General features: G+C 60.4%; 1 protein-coding gene across 5 annotated transcripts in view; it reads right to left on the bottom strand.

Moving 5' to 3' along the window:
- The window catches only part of CELSR3 (cadherin EGF LAG seven-pass G-type receptor 3), a 32,729-nt gene that overhangs the window by 9,170 nt on the left and 6,033 nt on the right, over positions 1 to 17,526 (bottom strand). For 3 of the 5 annotated variants that reach the window (XM_062008351.1, XM_062008355.1, XM_062008353.1), the window contains exons 2-24: positions 13,242 to 13,874; positions 11,652 to 11,874; positions 11,111 to 11,226; positions 10,265 to 10,353; positions 9,779 to 9,936; positions 9,398 to 9,561; positions 8,838 to 8,963; positions 8,490 to 8,659; positions 8,087 to 8,272; positions 7,829 to 7,939; positions 7,376 to 7,544; positions 7,072 to 7,213; positions 6,766 to 6,886; positions 6,310 to 6,493; positions 6,085 to 6,186; positions 5,474 to 5,488; positions 3,918 to 4,012; positions 3,000 to 3,209; positions 2,341 to 2,524; positions 1,361 to 1,510; positions 962 to 1,142; positions 523 to 690; positions 110 to 236 (exon numbers count right to left, since the gene is read on the bottom strand). In XM_062008351.1, coding sequence (XP_061864335.1) covers positions 110 to 236; positions 523 to 690; positions 962 to 1,142; positions 1,361 to 1,510; positions 2,341 to 2,524; positions 3,000 to 3,209; positions 3,918 to 4,012; positions 5,474 to 5,488; positions 6,085 to 6,186; positions 6,310 to 6,493; positions 6,766 to 6,886; positions 7,072 to 7,213; positions 7,376 to 7,544; positions 7,829 to 7,939; positions 8,087 to 8,272; positions 8,490 to 8,659; positions 8,838 to 8,963; positions 9,398 to 9,561; positions 9,779 to 9,936; positions 10,265 to 10,353; positions 11,111 to 11,226; positions 11,652 to 11,874; positions 13,242 to 13,874 — 3,824 coding nt within the window. The remainder of the gene's footprint in view (positions 1 to 109; positions 237 to 522; positions 691 to 961; positions 1,143 to 1,360; positions 1,511 to 2,340; positions 2,525 to 2,999; positions 3,210 to 3,917; positions 4,013 to 5,473; positions 5,489 to 6,084; positions 6,187 to 6,309; positions 6,494 to 6,765; positions 6,887 to 7,071; positions 7,214 to 7,375; positions 7,545 to 7,828; positions 7,940 to 8,086; positions 8,273 to 8,489; positions 8,660 to 8,837; positions 8,964 to 9,397; positions 9,562 to 9,778; positions 9,937 to 10,264; positions 10,354 to 11,110; positions 11,227 to 11,651; positions 11,875 to 13,241; positions 13,875 to 17,526) is intronic. The other 2 variants (XM_062008356.1, XM_062008352.1) reach the window with 1 other exon arrangement.

The raw sequence follows: 17,526 nt of genomic DNA, 5'->3' as shown, positions 1-17,526 counted from the left end.
CTCTCAAATTCTGCTTGTGTCCCACAGGGAATTTTCTGCCTCTGCCTGTCTATTGTGGCACCCAGCAGCTAACAGACCCCCCAGTCCCAGCCCCACAGGCCGTGGTTACCTCCCGGTGCGAGCTGTCCATCAGAACCCCAAAGGTGCCAAACTGGGAGCACTGGCAGTGGACGTGTGTGGTGTTTCGGTACACAAGCTCGCAGTCCCTAGCTGTCCAGAAGCCGGAGGGGTTGGTCCTGCAGCCACCAAAAAGAAGAGTGTGCTTAGGAGAGAAGACAGATGAGTGTGGTGTGTGGGGAAGGAACTGCAGAGCAGAGGTCCCACAGGCGAGGCTTTTCTACCAGAAGATACAACTGAAGTACTGAAGTACTGCAGCCAGAGCCCTACAGGAGAGGGCAGAAACCTCTGTGCCCCAGCACTGCCCAAGCACACAGCTTGTCGTGACCAGGAAGACTCGGGGAGAGAGAGCAGGTCCCTAGGGAGAGCAGCTCAAAGAGAGTGGCTCAGCTGTGCTCAACTCACGGGTTGGAGTGGTTCCACTGGACACAGAGAGGTTTGCTCCTGTTGGCTGTCTCCAGTAGACGAAACTCCAGCACAAGAGGGGTGTCCAGGGGCCCCCGCAGGAAGGTGTGGTTGCTGAACACAGACACGCTCACGATGGGTGAGTTCATCACGGGATTCTTGGGGAGTCTGCAAGGAGTGACAGAGCCCTACTGTCAGTGTGCCTGGCAGCTGCAGCCCTTCGGGGACTCCCTGACGACCACGGAGGAACAGCTCTGCCCAGCTCACACCCAGCGGCCAGGAAACACAGGGCAGGGCAACACCAAGGTGGGCAGCAGGCACGACCATCTGAGTGGGAGCCAAACCCAAGCCACTGCAGACAGACAGAGAGCCTATGTGGAGCAGAGTCCAGCCTGCCTCTGTGCACTGGAGCCTGGGGAGGGCAAGGGGGAGGCCGTACCTGAGGCTGCGTCGATCCACGCGGTAGCGCGCGGGGAGCAGCCCGCCCAGCGTGCGGTACATGATGAGGATGACAACGGTGAGCGGGGGCTCGGGCTCTGGCAGCGCCTGCTGCGGGGACGAGCTCTCCACGCTGTAGTTCCCCTCGCCCCCAGACGCTGTGGGCACCGCTGTGGGGGCAGCTGTGGGACACACAGGGGGATGGATGGTGAGAACACAGGCAGGCTGCTCTGACGGCAGCTTTTGAGCCCACTGGGAGCCCTTGGGATGTGGTGAAGTCAGAAGCTCTGAGCTCTCAGAGGTGACTTGCAGCCCTCTGACAGAGCCAGACGGCAGCAGGGGCAGATCTTCCCTTCCATGCCCACCCACGCTATTTCCCCAGTGATGCTCACACACTCACGTTCAGGTCTGGGGGGGCTCAGCACCGACAGCGGCAGCACGACGTGTGTGTGTGGGTCCCAGGCGGGCTGGCCTCGGAAGAGGCTGCTGTGGTAGCGCGGGTAGCGCCGGCGGACGTGGGAGTGGTTCTCCATGCGATCGATGCTCAGCACTGCCGAGGAGTGAGGGAGTGAAAAGCAGCTCTAGGATGCCACCTGCAGAGCCGCTGTGCACCGTGGCACCCCAGGTCTGAAATCACCAGCGAAGGGACCATACAAACCACAGGCTGGGTTGTAGATATGCCCTGTGGTTGGGCAGGCTAAGGGGGGATCTCACCAACGCCTATAAGCTCCTAGCGGGTGGATGTCAGGAGGATGGGGTGACACTTTTTTCTGTAGTCTCCAATGACAGGACAAGGGGTAACGGACATGAGCTGGAACACAAGTTCCACTTAAACACAAGGAAAATCTTCTTTGCTGCAAGGGAGAGGCTGCCCAGGGAGCGTGTGGAGTCTCCTTCTCTGGAGGTTTTCAAACCCCACCTGGATGTGTTCCTGTGTTCCCAGATCAAGGTGAACCTGCTTTAGCAGGGCATTGGACTGGATGATTTCTAGAGGTCCCTTCCAACTCTCTGAACATTCTATGATAATGTGAGATCCCAGCATCTACAGTGCTCCTTCCCATCCCAGAGCCTTGCTCTGCTGGAGGGCAGGCCACTTCTGCCACTGGGACCAGTGGCTTTTCACCAGAGACTCACGTTGGACTAGGGGTAACTGGGAGAGGGCAGCACACTCCTGGCTCTGCTGGCTGTTAGGGGTGTGTCTAGGCAGGAACAGGACCAGTATGTCTCCCACAAATATCTCCCTGTGTTTCAGAGAGCCACCAAGAGCTGTTCAGCACCCTTGCTGAGGTGCAGAGAGACAAGGGGATGGGGACAGGGTGTGCTGGAAGAGTGGCTCTGCACCCCCTAGCCCGGCCCCACCACCGGCTGGGTGCTACTCACTGATGTTGGGGGTGACGACGCCGACGGGGTTGAGGTAGGTGAGTTTCATGTTGCTGGCCAGCGTGCCCGAGTAGTCCCGCAGCTGCTCCATGAGGCTGGCGCTGCCGTGCTCGCCGGGCGGCAGCATGGCCCAGTGCGCCCGGTTCTCGGGGGCCAGCACGGAGCTGCCTGCGCGCAGCAGGTTCTGCATGGGAGATGTCGGGGCAGGGGATGAGGGAAGCGGAGCCTGTGGGCCCCGGCCCAACCACCCCAGGCTGCGGCACTGTGCTCTCTGCCCAGCTTGCTGCACAAGGGCTCACAGAAGAGTATGTTCTCCTACAACAGGCCCTCACCCTGACTACTCATCAGCCAGCATTCTGCAGACATCCTCCCTGCATCCCTGCCATTAGCGGCCTGCAGACAGCAATGAGACCTCCCTCTGCCATCCCTTCCCCAGGCTGAACAAATCCAGCTCTCTGCCTCTCCTCATCCACCCTGTGCTCCAGCCCTGACCATATAAGGCGGCTTCCACAGTGGGTTAATGCTTGTGTAGCACTGGGGAGCCCACTGCTCCTGACATGGTCTCACAACAGCGTCAATCTCAATAGAGACCCGGGCTTGGTGGTGGATGATGAAGAGAAGCAGCATCAGAAGCCACCCTGCTGTGGTGAAGGACTGACCTCATTGAAGTGAGCATCCTGTGTGGCTGTGAGGCCAAAGCCACGCTGCTGGCTCTCGAAGGCCATGAGGTGGGACAGCAGGCGGAAGGTGATGTGCACGTCGTTGCCAAAGTAGTGGTCCATGTGGTCTGTCACAGCCCGCAGCCGGTGGGCCAGCTTCTTGGCTTCAATTGTGTTGAGCTCAGTCTCGTTCCTCTCCAAGCCCTCCAGCTGCCAGCAGGGAGGAAGAAGGGGATTAAACAACTAAGCAGGTTGCTCACTTGGAAATTGGGATGCTGCAGGCCCCACTGAACCCAGAACGGTTTTGGAAACCATGGCATAAGCCAGGGACACTCAGAGTGGTGGTCACTAGAACAGGAAGCATCTCTAGATGACAGCCTCCAGCAGCACACAGGGCTGTACTGGGCCAGGCCCAGCTAACCCAGTACCCTATGTGATAGAGGCTAAGGAGATGAAAGGACAGGGCAGGCATCTAGCCAGACTTCCCTGGAAACTCTCCTGGCTTCAGCTACAGTTCAGCTTTGGTGGGATGCAAGTGTTCAATAAACTTGCCTCCATTTTTCAAAGGGATTTGGCACTGTCTGAGGGCTACAGAGGTCCCAAGGGCAAACATGCTGCCAGCATCAAGCAGTTCAGCCCTGCTCAGGATACTTTTTTACTTCTTAAATACTGGGGCAGGACATAGGGTGTTTCTGATGGGGACGCTCCAAACATTACACTGAAGTGAACTTCAGCTCAGATCAATGCTCCCACAGGATGGGTTTGGGGGTAGGAGATGAGCAGAAGTGGTGAGCACTGTGGCAAGGCCCTCTCCTGCTACAGGTGCCCACGGACAGCTGAGGTCTTTGAAACATGTCTATGAGCCCTTGTTTGTATGGCTCCTGCCCTGCCAGGGCTGCAGAGCTGAGCGGGGATTACCAGCACAGAGAGCTCCTTGAAGGCAGGCGACGTGCAGTTGAAGAGATCTGGCTCCAGCCAGCCCTTCTCCTCATCACAGTGTCTGATGGCTGCACCTAAATCCGGGAGGAAAAGCCCATCTGAAATTCAGCACAGGATGCAGGGCTGCCCTGCTGCACCTCCAGAAGGGACTCTCTGCACCAGCTAACCCCAAAGAGCATCACTGGCAAGGGATGTGAAGGCCTGTAATGGCCCCAGGACCATTCCACCCCTCCAGTCTGCATCATCTCAGCAAGCTGCTGCCATCATGTCCCCTCCCTCCCTGGGCTGGGTTCCTGCGTGCACCTGGGCTGCATCACACCAGGTGCTATCACACAGAATTGCGAAGAGGAGTAAGTGACTTGGCAGGGCTCAGGCTGGAAATCCCTCTGGCTCTGGTGGGGATGTGTCACCCTGACCTGCCAGGCACACCTGATCCCAGACTACTGAGGCCCATGCAGCTGTAGGCACCTCCTGGCTGACTGCCTGCAATGCCTGCTGAGGCCCTGCCTCTCTCCACAGGGCAATGTCCCCCTGGGACACAACACCTCCGCAGCGACGAGCCCCTGCAGTTGAGTGGGATGGAGATCTCCCACCAGCAGTGTGGGCTGAGTCCCCAGTGCCAGAGCCCAATCCCTGGCTGAGGCCCAGCCATGGAGATACCACCACTGAGTGGGATCAGGTGTTGAGCACCTGCAGAAGCTCTGCTAAAGCCACACGCAGAGCAGTGTCCTGGGCTGGAACTGTCACCATGCACACTTTGAGCAAGAGGAACTTGGGTGACCCCTATGTACTCAGTAGGACTGTGGGACAGGCCCTCCTGGGGACAGCTCCAGGTGCCCAGGGGTGGGAGAGGGCAGGGGCACGGCCAGAGTGGGGAGAGGGAGCCTGGGGCAGACTCCAAGTGCTGCTTGGAAGAGCCCCAGTGAATAGCATGCTCCCCTGTCCATCTCCAGCTTCAAGCTGTCCTCTCCAGCCACCAAAGGCTGGGGAACCAGTGCCTTTGTAGCAGGGAGAACAAAGAACCTCCACACTGCAGCCCTTCCCCTGGGAAAGAACAGAGATCATCAGAGATCAGTCAAGCTGCAGATCTGGGCAGGATCTGGTCCCTGGGCCCCTCTGCCTCCCATGCCAGCTGGGCAGAGGGAACAGGACCTCGTGCTGTGTGTGCCCATCAGTTCCTGCCCCCATCTCCTGCTCCCCACCCAAACAACTCCTCGCTTCCTCCACCCCACGGCCATCCCTCCATTGCTGATCACCAGCTCCCATCCCCTCCCAGCCCAAGCAGGCAGGTGCCAGCCCAGGAGCCAGGGTCTATCCAGAGGCAGTGCAGCAGGCTCGGGCTGGGCAGTGTGCTGGGAGAGGGCAGAGTGTGGGGCAGCAGTGAGGCCAGGCAAAGCAGTGGGAACACACTCGGCAGCTCCAGAAGCAGCAGGGAAAGCGCAGGGGTGTGCAGCGTGCCAGGCAGGGAGCAGGGAGGGAAAGCTGCATGGCACAGCCCTTACAGCACAGAGGGAAAGAGATGGGAACAACCTTACCTGAACCCCTCAAGCCTGAGCACGGAGGGCGAGAGAACCGGGGAGAGAAGCGACAACAGTTAGGAGCCAAACCTGCCTCCTCCTGGGGCGAACGGCTGGAGAAGGACAGGGTTTGTATTGTCCTCTGAGGCTGGCGCTGCCCTACAGTCCCAGCCCCTGCCCATGCCTTTGAAGGATGGTCTCCTCCAGCTCAGGATGCTGACTCCTCCCAGAGACACTCACCTACCAGCTCACTGTGCCCTGCTCCCCTCGCAGTGCACCCTGAGGCAAGGTGCTGCGGGCAATGAGCTGCCAGGCCAGGCCTGGCCCCAGCCTAAGCCAGCTGAAACCAAGTAGCAGCAGGGAGAAGGCGGGCACTGAGGCTGAGGGAACAGCACAGCCCTGGGGCTGGGTGATGGGTCTAGACCCCCCAAGCCTGTTCTCCAGCCCTGTGGCCAGCTCCCTCTGCTCTCCCCAAAGGCTATGGCATTTCTCCTCCAGTTGCCTTCTCTCAGATCTCAAGCCCAGCTAAACATGACCGAGACAGCACAAGAACACTATGATGTTGCAAGGGCTGCCACAGCCCTGACAGGACAGCCAGGCTGCCCTCTCCCCATTGCATCCCCACTCACCCAGGGAGCCTTTGGGACACAGCACCACGGCCGAGAAGCCAAACTTGGTCTGGGGCCACCACACACCCGCCTTCAGGCTTTTTGGGCAGCCATCATAGAGCACTGTGGAGACACGCAGGTGGAGGGGCAGCTCAGAGAGGGTGTCTGTGGCTGCTCAGCCCAGGGCACCAGCTCCCTCCGTGCCCACATTCCCCTCACACCAGCTCCTGCCATGCCCACACTCACCCTCGCAGCCGCTCGGCGTCACCTCGGCGAAGGGGCTGTCGCAGCTGTTGCACTGGCGGCCGATGACCCCCGGCCGGCACTGGCACCGGCCCGACTCCCTGTCACAGGAGCGCGAGGTGGAGCCCACGGGGTAGCAGTCGCAGGGCAGGCACGTGTCGCTGCCTTTGGGGCGATAGTGGAAGTCCTGGGGGAGATAAGGGCAGCCATCAGGCAGCTGCTGGGGCAGCAGCCAGGGCAGGGAGGGCCAGGGAAGGGATGTGTGAGCACTCCCTGCCCCCATCATCACTGTGCTGGGCCAGGAGGGCTGCGCAGGATGCCGAGCTGGGATCCAGCCCAGAAGTGGGCATACAAAGCAGGGCCTGGGCAGATGCCAGGCCTTTGGAGGAGAGAAGGAACAGCATCCAGGGCTCCAGGCAAGCCATAGGCTACGTCCTCATGGGCACAGCTGCCTCTCACCTTGCAGTGGCACTGCCCGTTGGTTTTATTGCAGTCAGGGTCAAAGCCCTTGTTCACATCACAGTTACAGGGCCCGCAGGTGGGGTTCCCCCACCAGCCCTTCGGACATTGCTGGTCCATCCTAGGGAGAGAAATACCTTTGCTGTTACAACAAATACCCTGGGCCTTCTCCTTCCACCAGCCCAGCTGCTCAGCAGCTCCAAGGAGCCGGGTGGCACTGAGAAGTCCCTGGTCAAGTAGCCAAGAGAAGAAGGCAGTAGAGCCAGGCACAGAGGCAGTGGCCATGCCCTGTGCCCCACATCTCACCTGTGCTCACAGTACTGCCCAAAAAAGTTGCCTCCACACTCGCAGACGTAGCCCAGGGGTGAACCTGGCTTGCGGCGACACACTGACTTGTTCTTGCAGGGGTTGAGGTGACACACATCCACGCAGTCCCCTCCATAGTACCCTGAGATGTGGACAGAGGAGAGGATTCAGGGGGCTCAGGAAGGATTCTGCCCTCTAGGGATGTGACTTGCCCAAGGGATAGACAGGAAAGCAGTCACAGGGGGAGAGGAGCTGACAGACAGGCATGGAGAGGAAAGCAGTGGCAGGGCACTGCAGAACCTACCTGGCTGGCACACACAGGAGTAACTCTGCCACTCATCCTTGCAGATGCTGTTGGCCGGGCAGGGGTTGGAGTGGCAGGGGCTGGGCACGCTGCAGCCAGCCTCCACACGCAGGGCATGGCTGGGCTTGGGCAGCACAGTCCCGGTGACACTGTCACCCAGGCGCACCCCCTGTAACACAGGCCACAAACCCACAGTGAATCTACAACAGACCCACGACACTCCCAGTCCTCCTGCCTTCCAGACCCCCAGGGTGGCCATCTCATCACCCCTGCTGCCCCAGGATTCATTAGTTTAGGATTGATTTCTGGCTGCCCCACAGCACCTCAGAGCCTTGAATGCTCAGAGGGAGTGTCACTGACAGAATGGACATTGACAACAGCTGCCAGGCCTGTGTTTCCACCCAACCATGTAACAGACCTGCTGGAAAGTGAGATCTTAAGAGCAATACTTACCTGAATGCAGCCCCTCAGCCCGTTCTGCACCTCACCAGAGCCCAGGACTCCCCCCACGTGGAGGTGTTTCACCTTCAGCCCATGCAGCTCATTTCCGACAACCACCGTGTCCTGCAGAAGGAAAGGGAGTAACGTGGGGCAGCTGGCAGCAGCCCTGCCCCAGCGCTCCCCAAGGGTGCAGCGGCTCAGCCTGGCCTGTGTATGCCAATCATCCCCCCCAGTTTCTGTCCTGGTGCTGGGATCTCAGGCAGCACCTACCTGGTAGAGCCCAAAGTCCACGGTGAGGGTGATGACATAGCGCGAGTCTCGCCCGCTGTGCACGTCCCGCAGCTCCAGCTGGAGGTCGTGCCACCTCCCATCGCTGAGCTGCAGCTGGTCCAGGAGGAGGCTGGTGCTGCGCCCAGAGCCTCTGCTCACCACCAAGGACAGCAAGCCCCCAGCCAGCTGCAGGGATGGAACCAGCAATGGCAGCAGTGAGCAAAAGCTCTGCCAATGCCCTCTGAGCATGGGGTGGGACACACAGCCCTGCTAAAGGCCTCTCCCCACAACCACCCTTTGCTTGGGCTGGAGCCAACATGGAGGGGCAGGGTCCTCCCACTCTCCTGGGGCAGAGGGCAGAGGAGGCAGGGGCACGGTGCTGCGGCAGAGGCCGTGGCCCTACCTGGCAGAGCAGCGTGGTGTACTGGCCGGCGTGGGCCTGCAGGAGCACCCCGTCTGGCTGCCGTGTCCGAAACGCCAGCCCCACGTACCACGGCACTGAGATCTTCACGTCTGTCTTGAAGTCCCAGGTCAGAACACTGTTGCCCTGGAAATAGTGGGCATGGTGCATGGCTGGAAAGGAAAGCAAAGGTGAGGAGAAGGGATGGGCACTGCGCAGGGAGCACTAGATGCAGGGATGCCAGAGCTAGTTCCTCTCACATGGGCCCCTTAACTCTGGTTCCACAGTGAGCCCAGCAGCGCCTGGCCCGTGCCCGGCCTGCCCTGCCCGCTCCGCAGTGCCCACACTCACGGTGACGGCAGTCCTTGCCCCCGAAGCCCACGGGACACAGGCAGGAGTAGGTCCCCCAGCTGACAGAGCAGGTGCCGCCGTTCTTGCAGGGGCTGGAGTCGCAGAATGTGTGCTTGGCATGGCAGCCTGGAGGTATCAAAGTCACCCATGTCAGCCTCAACCTGCTCACAAACTTCCTCCAGCCCAGATGGGACAGGACCACTGCCCACCAGTCCTTGCCCCAGGCAGGCCCAGCTGCTCAGCCCCTTTGCACATCCCTGCCTGCTCAGCAATGAGTCAAGGCTGCTGCCGCTCTTTACACCAGAAGAAAGACACTGGGGAGCTGGACTGACTATTCAGCACCTCCCAGCCAGCTCTGTGGCCTCTGCAGCTAAGATCAAGGGACGTTCCCAGAACATTAGCTGGAGTGGTGACTGGCTCATTTAGGGGGATCTGTGCTCTGATGAGAAGCTGCTCAGCTCCAGCTGTGCTGCCGTGATGCTGTTACAGGCCGGCAGTGCTGGTGCACGAGCAGCAGAGGCTTCTCAGGCCAGAGGCTGGCAGGAGCTGGGCACCGGTACCTGCAGCAGTTCCGTTGTTGGCGATGTAGGAGGCCAGGTCGATGCGTTTGCTGTCAATGTACAGGTCTCTCATGCACCCCACAAAGTCCCGGTGAGCAACAGGGAAGTTCTCTGGCAGGTTGGGGACTCCTCCGAGGAGCAAGGGACCGGTGAGGTCCAGAGACCTACAAGGAAAGAAGCCCAGGGCTTTAAGAGGCACAGTGACCTCAGGCTGGCCATCTGGCTCCCCAGTGCAAGGGGCTGGGAAGCAAACATCCCTGGGGACAGGCACACACAAAGCCAAGGGCCCAGCTGTGAAGGGCTGACTCTGCAGGGCACCCAGACACCGTGCTGCTTTCTTTCCCCATCGCAGCACTGCCCAGCAGTGCCCAAGGAACTCACTTCTTGGAGCTGGTCTGCACACCCTCAGCAGCACAGGAGTAGTTCCCGATCTCGCTGCCAAACTGCAGGGCCACCGAGGCATCACATTCATCCACTGTCAGGATGGCCACCTTGTCCTTGGAGGGGCCCTGAACAACCCCCAGGGCGTTGACCTTGGGCTGAAACCAAAGGCAGAGTGTTAGCAGCACACGTGCCCTCAGGCCCAGGAGCCCAAGGGCTCACAGGGCAGCGAGGAAAGGGCCTTAGTGTGGCACAGGCACCCTGCACTGCTGGAGCTGAGTACGAGGTGCAGGGATGTGGGCAAGGGCACTGTGTGCAGCCTCCAAGGGGGTCAATCTCCCCCTGCACCTAGCTGCCTGCTCCATTGTACCTTCTCTCCACAACCTCCCCATGGGGCAGAGACAGACAGCAGGAGAGGCAGGGAGAGGGAGAGGCAGAGCCGCTCTCTTGAGGCCCATGTGTGTGGGGCAGCTGGGGCACACATACCTTGTTGTAGTAGTGGAGCTGCAGCGTGTGCCACTGCCCATCGCTCACACCTCCTGGCACGTAGGGGCTCACCACCGTGCTGGACTCTCCTGCAGAGAGGGGATGAGGGCACGCTGAGCGAGGCCAGGCAGCCCACACCTGCAGGCCCTGAGCTCGCTGTGCTGCTGACAGCCCCGTGCAGGGATGGAGACAGGCTTCAGGGAGACAAGCTCAGTACATTGGCCTTGCAGCGGGAGCAGGACAGGGGGAGTCACAGCCCTGGGACCAACAGCCAGCACCCCGGGGTGGCTCCTCTCTGGCCCCTGACCAGCCACTTGGACTCTCTCCCTGAGGAGACCAGGGCAACCAGAGCAGCAGCAGGATGGTCACGAGGCACTGTGTGCAGGGCAGAAGGAAGGAGAGCTAGACCCAGGATGAAAGGGAACCCCCAGCTGTTAACAGGAGGGCTCCTGGCAGCAGATCCTAACATCCCTCAGGGCAGGCAGGATGGGCACAGCAATGGCACAAGGCAGCACAGAGAGGCAGAGGCTGGCAGGATAGCAAATATCCTCCCAGAAGAGCCTTCCTCTCCAGACTGGCTCATGGCATGGCAGGAAGTGAAGCTCATGGTGACATAAGAGAAGTGCAGCAGAGACCTCAAAAGGGTTTGTCCTGGTTTGTACTCACCCTTGTCACTGCACTCATACTCCTAAGCCTAGGAAGGGTCCTCATGCCCACTCCCTGTGCCATCCACTGATGCTCACCAACACCTCAACCCGGTCTCCCTTAGCACAGGCTCCACCCAGAACAGCACAGCTCTGGCAGCTCCCACAGCACAAATCCTGCGACAGGCAGGGCCGAGCCTACCTGTGGAGTACTTCAGCTGAACCTGCCCCTGGATGATCTCCACTGCCAGGAAGTCGTGCCTCTCGTTCAGGCGCCCGTTGTAGAGCAGGAGGCCGCTGGGTTCCACTGTGCTGAACCTGGGGCAAGGGAGGAAGCGGGAGGGCAGCACGTGCCAAGGAGCACGCGGAGATCCCGTTCTCCATGGCACGGGGACAGGGTGAGACCTGAGCCTGGCCCCGGCTGCAAGCCCAGGTGGGAAGGGGCTGCAAGCTTGATCGCGTGGCTGCTTTGGCAGCATGGGGGCCTGGCAGGGAGACAGAGAGCTGGCAGCAGGGAAGGGCAGAGGCACTGAAGGAAGGGCGGGCTGATGCCATGGGAGACGTGGCAGGGCATATTCAGAACCCTGTAGCTAAAGGTTCCCCGTGGCAAGGCAAAGACGGTAACGCAGGGGTCTGGGAGCATCAGCGAGTCCCTGGCCCGGCTCAGGGAACATTAGAGCCGCCAGAGCAGGGCCAGGAGACCGGCGGGTGCTGGCGTCCAGCGCAGGAAGGAGAGGACTCACGAGAGGGTGAGGGTGAGGTGGAAGCGCTGGCGCAGGCCCCGGAACATGACGAAGGAGCGCGGTGGGAAGGAGCGTGTGGACACCTCGCAGAAGGGTGGCTCGAAGCCGCCGGCCGGGCACTGGCAGCGGAAGCCGCCATCGGCGCCGTTGGTGCAGGTGCCGCCGTTGCGGCAGATGCCGGGCACGCAGCGTCCCGAGCGCCGGTCCACCTCGCAGTTCTCACCTGTGGGGAGCCAGAGGAGAGGCTCGGGCATGGCCTGGCTGAGGGGAGCCAGAGGAGAGGCTCAGGCATGGCCTGGCTGAGGGGAGCCAGAGGAGAGGCTCAGGCACAGCCTGGCTGAGGGCCACGTGTGCAGCTGCCAGCCACCCGCTCCTCATCCAGGGAAAGCAGAGCTCAAGCCCATGCTTGAGGCAGGAGTTTGTGGGGCAGCTCTGGGTAGGCAAAGGAAGTGACAACCCAGGTGGCACCGAAGTGTATCCCATAGTAAAAGGCAGGTTTGGACCCAGGATGGCACAGGAACAGGACAGGAGTGGACTGGCTGCAAGTGGGCTGCACAGTCCTAAGGATGGAGAGAATGTCAAGGACAAGGCAGGGAAGTCCTGGGGAAGCTGAGAGTGCCTGCTTGGGCACCATCACTGGACACCAAATACCCATGCACCTTGCTGGCATGGGTGAGGGGGATGCCCAGTGCAGAGAAGACCAGCCCTTCTTCCATGCTGTCCCCACAGCACACAGGGAATCACTCTGCAACCCTACACCCTGGGCCCTGCTCCCATCACTTAGTGGCACACGAGGAAGACATCAGGAGACAGCATGAAGTGACAGGGAAACGAGCTCATTAACCCTTCCACTAATGGCTGTTCATGCTTCAAATGCCAGAGGTTAATTACCACTGACTACTTATCTCACCAGGAGCCACTACAGGAGATCAGCTCCAAGGCAGCCATCTGCTGCCAAACTCCCTCTCTCGGCAGGGAGGGCAAGGCAAAGGCTCCCTCCCCAGTAGCCACAGGCCACCCTCCCCCACCTGCAGGTTGCCAGTGGCTGGGTATAGGTCTGCACAGCCTGCAGGGAACTTGTGGCAACAAGACACTGGCAACAGTCCCCCAAATAAGACACTGACCCGCCCAGGGATTGCTCCCATGGCTGGTACTGGATCAGATCCTGCCTGGTGAGGCAGCTAGGCCCAGCCTCCCCTTGTTTTGGGTGGGCAACATGGGGCTACTGTGGACTCCACACCTCTGCCAGAGCAGCTGAAACCAGCATCTCCAGTTGTCCCAGAGCCCATCACCCCACTGGCACAAGGCAGAGCTGATGAGCCTGGCTGAGGCCCAGCTTGGTCCTCCTGCTCTGTGAAAAACAAGGGTGGTGGCCAGCATCCCCCAGAGCGCTCCACACCACCTCCCTGCAGGACAGACTTCTGTGGCGACCCCAGCCTTGCACATGCAGCGCATGGAAACAGGGGGAGCCGGGAGCAGGGCCGGACCCCTGCGGGCAGAGGGGCTCTGCCTCCCGCCACCCCGCCGGGACGGGCACCTTGCCACGGGGACAGCAGCGCTGGGACCCTCACCCTGCAGCCTGGCACTCACCGCTGAAGTGCTGCCGGCACACGCAGGTGTAGCCCCCCTCCCGGCGCCGGCACAGCCCGCCGTTGCGGCACGGGTTGGAGTAGCACAGGTTGATCTCCGTCTCGCAGTAGTCCCCGGTGAAGCCCTGCGGGCAGCGGCAGCGCAGCCCCGTGATGGGGTGGATGGGCCGGAACAGGGTGGAGGGCGAGGCGATGAAGGGGGCCGAGCTGTCGAACTTGAGGACGGAGATGCACTTCATGTAGTTCTGGCAGGGCTCCCGCAGGCAGACGTTGTCGTCGAAGGGCAGCACGTCCAGCATGGAGGCCCCGGTCAGCGCCATGCGCTTCATGTACAGCTGCTCCTGCAGCTCCTCCGAGCTCAGGTACCGCCCGCCGCGCGGCGACAGCGCCGAGAAGCTGACGTTCAGCACCGCGCCGCCCACGTCCGTGTCATTCTGGATGTTGAAGATGAAGATGTCCTCCTTGGGCGTCGCCAGCACGGTGGCCACCCCTTCCAGGAAGGCGGCCAGCAGCGGGGAGAGGAAGCGCTCCTGCCACATGTTCTCCAGCCGCACCGTGATGCTGTTGGCCAACATGTCCTCCGTGATGATGATCACCCGCAGGACGCACTGGGCTGTCACGCTGTGGATGCCGTCTGTGGGAGGCAACGGGGACATGATGCCGCAGGTCTTTGGCTGCTTGTTGGAGACTCTTCTCCCTCCCACCCCGGGGCAGAGCCCCACACCACAGTGAGGCCCCAGAAAGGCCTTGGCTAAGGAAGCTTGGAGTCGCAGCCCCAGGGGCTCGCAGGGTGACACCCAGGCTGGAGGAGGAGCTCCCTCCAGTGAGATAACTCGGGTTCTCTCCTTGTCTTGGATCTCGGCAGCAAATTGAGCTCTCAGGAACAAAGATGCTGGTGAGATCTGGGCAGAAGGAAGTCCCAGCAGGAGGCTAGGCAAACACAGGAGCTGATGCCAAGGCCTGGGGTGTTTTCCTTCCCTGCTGCGCCCTGTCTGCCTCCCCCACGCTGCCTTTCCCTGTGCTCCCCTCCTCCCGCTTCCTCCTTTCTCCTCCAGGGTCTCCAAGGCTTTTGTGCTGGTTTCCCTGCTTCCCCCCTTCCCACCATCTGCTTTGCATCTCTTCCTCCCTCGGCCCATCTCCGGTTTGTTTAATTCTCTTTAATCTTTCCCTTCCTTGGAAGCAAACTCCCTCCCCTTGGGACCCAGCACCATGCCAGCAACCTCCCGGGGTGAGCACGCTCCCATGCACACACGCTTGGCTGTGCCCGGCCAGGACCTGGGCCGTTAGCAGCATCTCAGCCCCACAGCAGGCATGCTCAGGTGCCAGCAGCTCAGCCTGCTGGGCCTCAGCCAGCCCTGCACCAGCCCAGACAGGCAATCGCACAGCTCCCACCACAGCAGCTAAGCAAATTGAGGTCCATGCCTCCCCCCACTCCCAGAAACCCAGTGATCCAACCACCTTGGAGGGTCATACCCTGCTGTAAATTAGGGACAAGACAGGTGTGACTACATTCCTAATTCCTCCAGGAAACCCTCCTACAAGCACACGCAGGTACACAGCATCCCTCCCAGTGACAGAGGCTGCAATAGCCCCAGCTGGGGACCAGCCATGCAGCAAGCCCCATATCTTGCTCAGCTAAAACTCCCACCAGTTCCTTCTGGAGCACAACTGCCCCAGTCCATTCCTCAGCCTCACCACTGAACACTGCCCAAATGCAAGCTGCATGGCTCTTCGCTGGGGCTGTCACTCTTCCCCCTCTCTACCTGGGCAGAGGTTTGAGTAGTGGTTTTATTTTTCAGTCATTAACTCTCCTTTCCACGTGATTTAAGTCAGTGGCTTTGCCAGGAGGTACCCCACAAAGCAGTCTGGCTCAGGCCACTCCAGGCACCTTTCCTAGCAGCTTTGGCCAAGACACTCAAGGGGTGAAGCCTGTCTGCTGCTCCAGGATACCTCCTCTTTCACAGCCCTGCTCCAATGTAGGCTAGAGCAGGCAGAGCTGGCTGGAAAAGCAAGGATCACGTCAACCTCTGTAGCCCCAGAAACGTTCAGTGAGGCTCATCAAGAACCTCACTGCTGCTGGTGAAATGGGGTGACCCATCTCCCAGCCACTGCCAGCACACCAACACTTACGGCCCATGGGTGTCAGCAGCACATGGCAGCCTGCTGCTGTTCCCATCTCCCACCCCACATCCACCCCAGAGCCCCAAACTCCCACGTTTCCTTGGAAACTCAGCCCTCCGTCATCACATCACGACAATATTTGCATCAGCACATCTCAATGGTGACTCCCAGAACTACCCCTGGGTACCCAGCCATGCTGTAACATCCCCTACACGTGACCAATGAGGAGCAGGGGTGTAAATGCCAGCTCCCCAGCCTCTGCCCCAGCTCTATGCCTCAGGTGCAAAGCTGCCTTTACTGCTCCTCTCCTCCTCCCACAGCTGCTGTGCTGCAAAGCCTTTTGATTCCCCTCAGCTCCGTTTGAAGTTTGCACTGCAGGAGGATTTAAAGATTGAAATGTCTCCCTTTCTTCCCCCTCCTCTCTCTTCCACTCTTCAGAAGGTGAAAGCTTTCTGGTGACCCTGCAAGTTCCCAGGCAAGCAGCAGCCTGTGTGCCGGGGCTGGTGCTCTGGAGATAAGGCTTGTGCCGGGCTGGGGCGCAGCTGTGTCAGTATGGCCCCCCAGGAGCTCATCTCCTGAAAGATTTCACTTCTCTCTGACATCAAACTGCACCCACCCCACATGAGAGCACGGTGGGAAGCCACCCCTGTGTGCGACACCCTGCCATGGAGGGCAGCACACGCAGCAAGTACTGCACAGCTCCATCCAGCACCCGCTGGGATGTGCTGGGGATTTAGACCTGCCTGGCCTCAGAACAAGGAACTGGATCCTCCCTTTGTACCCTGAGGCACCTTCCTTCTGCAAGAGGCTCATGGGCTGCCAATGTCCCCCAGCCCAGGGGAGGCAGGAGTGAGGGGAAAGCTACAAGGCAGGCTCAGCCATGCCTGGCACGAGATGCTCCCCAAGCCCCTGAGATGCTCTCACAGCCCTCCCTAGGGGCCTGCCTGCTGAGGCAGCATCCTGGGACACCACCCCTTTGACACCAGCCCCTTTTGTGTCCCTGCTCCCTCCCCTCCCCCTTTGTCCCCTCCTGGCAGTCTGTCTCTCTGACCAAGGTGGGCAGGAGCTCAGTTAGAGCCCAGCCACCTCCCACTCCCCTGTCTCCAGCTCGTGGCTCGCGAGGAAGCAGCCGTGGGGCCGGGGAACAGCTCTCGCCCTCCCCAAGGGCTGCTCAGCACCCAGCAATAGGCAGGCAGACATCTGCCTGATTTATGGCTGCTATTAGGCCTTGGCTGATGTGATGCTGCGTCCTGGGGCAGGTCAGAGGCCAGCAACACCTCCCAGGAGCGAGGACGCTGTGGCTGGGGTAGAAGGTGGGCTGCAGGGTGCTTGATGCCCCTGGCACTGCCCAGCCCCCAGCAGGACAGTCCAAGGGCCCCTTTCCCAGCCCTCTGCAGCAATGTGGAGCCAGCCCTGACCCACAGCCCTCCTCGGTAAGCTCTCCCACAGCATCCATCCCCATGGCATAACCCTCAGGGCTGCCTCCCCCCCTGCTCCAGGCACGGGGAAGCAGATGGTTAAGAGAATGACCTGCTGCAAACAGGGGCAGAAAAAAAAGCCACTGAAAGAAAGCCCAAAGCTGGCTGGAGGCACTGACCCCCCTGGGAAATATTTTAATCACGAATGCTCAGCCTTTCTGATTAAATCCTGTGGCTGGTGCCTGGTGAATATTCATTCAGCAGGGTGAGGAGCCCTGGAAACAGGCCTACAGGGAAAGGAGCAGGGAGAAGGGACACAAGAGACTCTAATCCCAGTGCTGGACAGCTCCAAGTCGCCGTGTTTGCATTTCCAAGACCAGCAATTACCACTCCAAAAGCGGTGAAGCTACAGAAAGAAGTGCTGGGTGAGATGGGCAGCAGAGTCCTCGGGGAGCTGCACTGTCAGTCTGGGAATGGAGCTCCAGGCCTGCACCAGAAACCTCCTGGAGGGAGCAGGGCTGCTGGCCACTGCCTGACAGTCTCCTGGGGGTGCCAGGGACAGAGCCTGTCTCTCCTGTCCCCTGTATTGCCAGAGGCTCTCCAGACCCCCAGGCAGCACCCCAGCCCAGCAAGGGGCACAAGGCACGGGCTTCAGCCAAGAGAGTGTTGGAGTCATTGGTAGAGTTTCTCCTTCCACTACAGCAAACATTGTGGCTTTCAGCATCCCCAGGAGCTCCCAGGATTGGG

This window comes from Colius striatus, chromosome 15 (genome assembly GCF_028858725.1).
Source record: "Colius striatus isolate bColStr4 chromosome 15, bColStr4.1.hap1, whole genome shotgun sequence".
In the NCBI taxonomy this organism is placed as follows: Eukaryota; Metazoa; Chordata; class Aves; order Coliiformes; family Coliidae; genus Colius; species Colius striatus.
The sequence above is the reverse complement of the archived record's forward strand: the minus strand, read 5'-3'. Positions and strand labels throughout refer to the sequence as shown.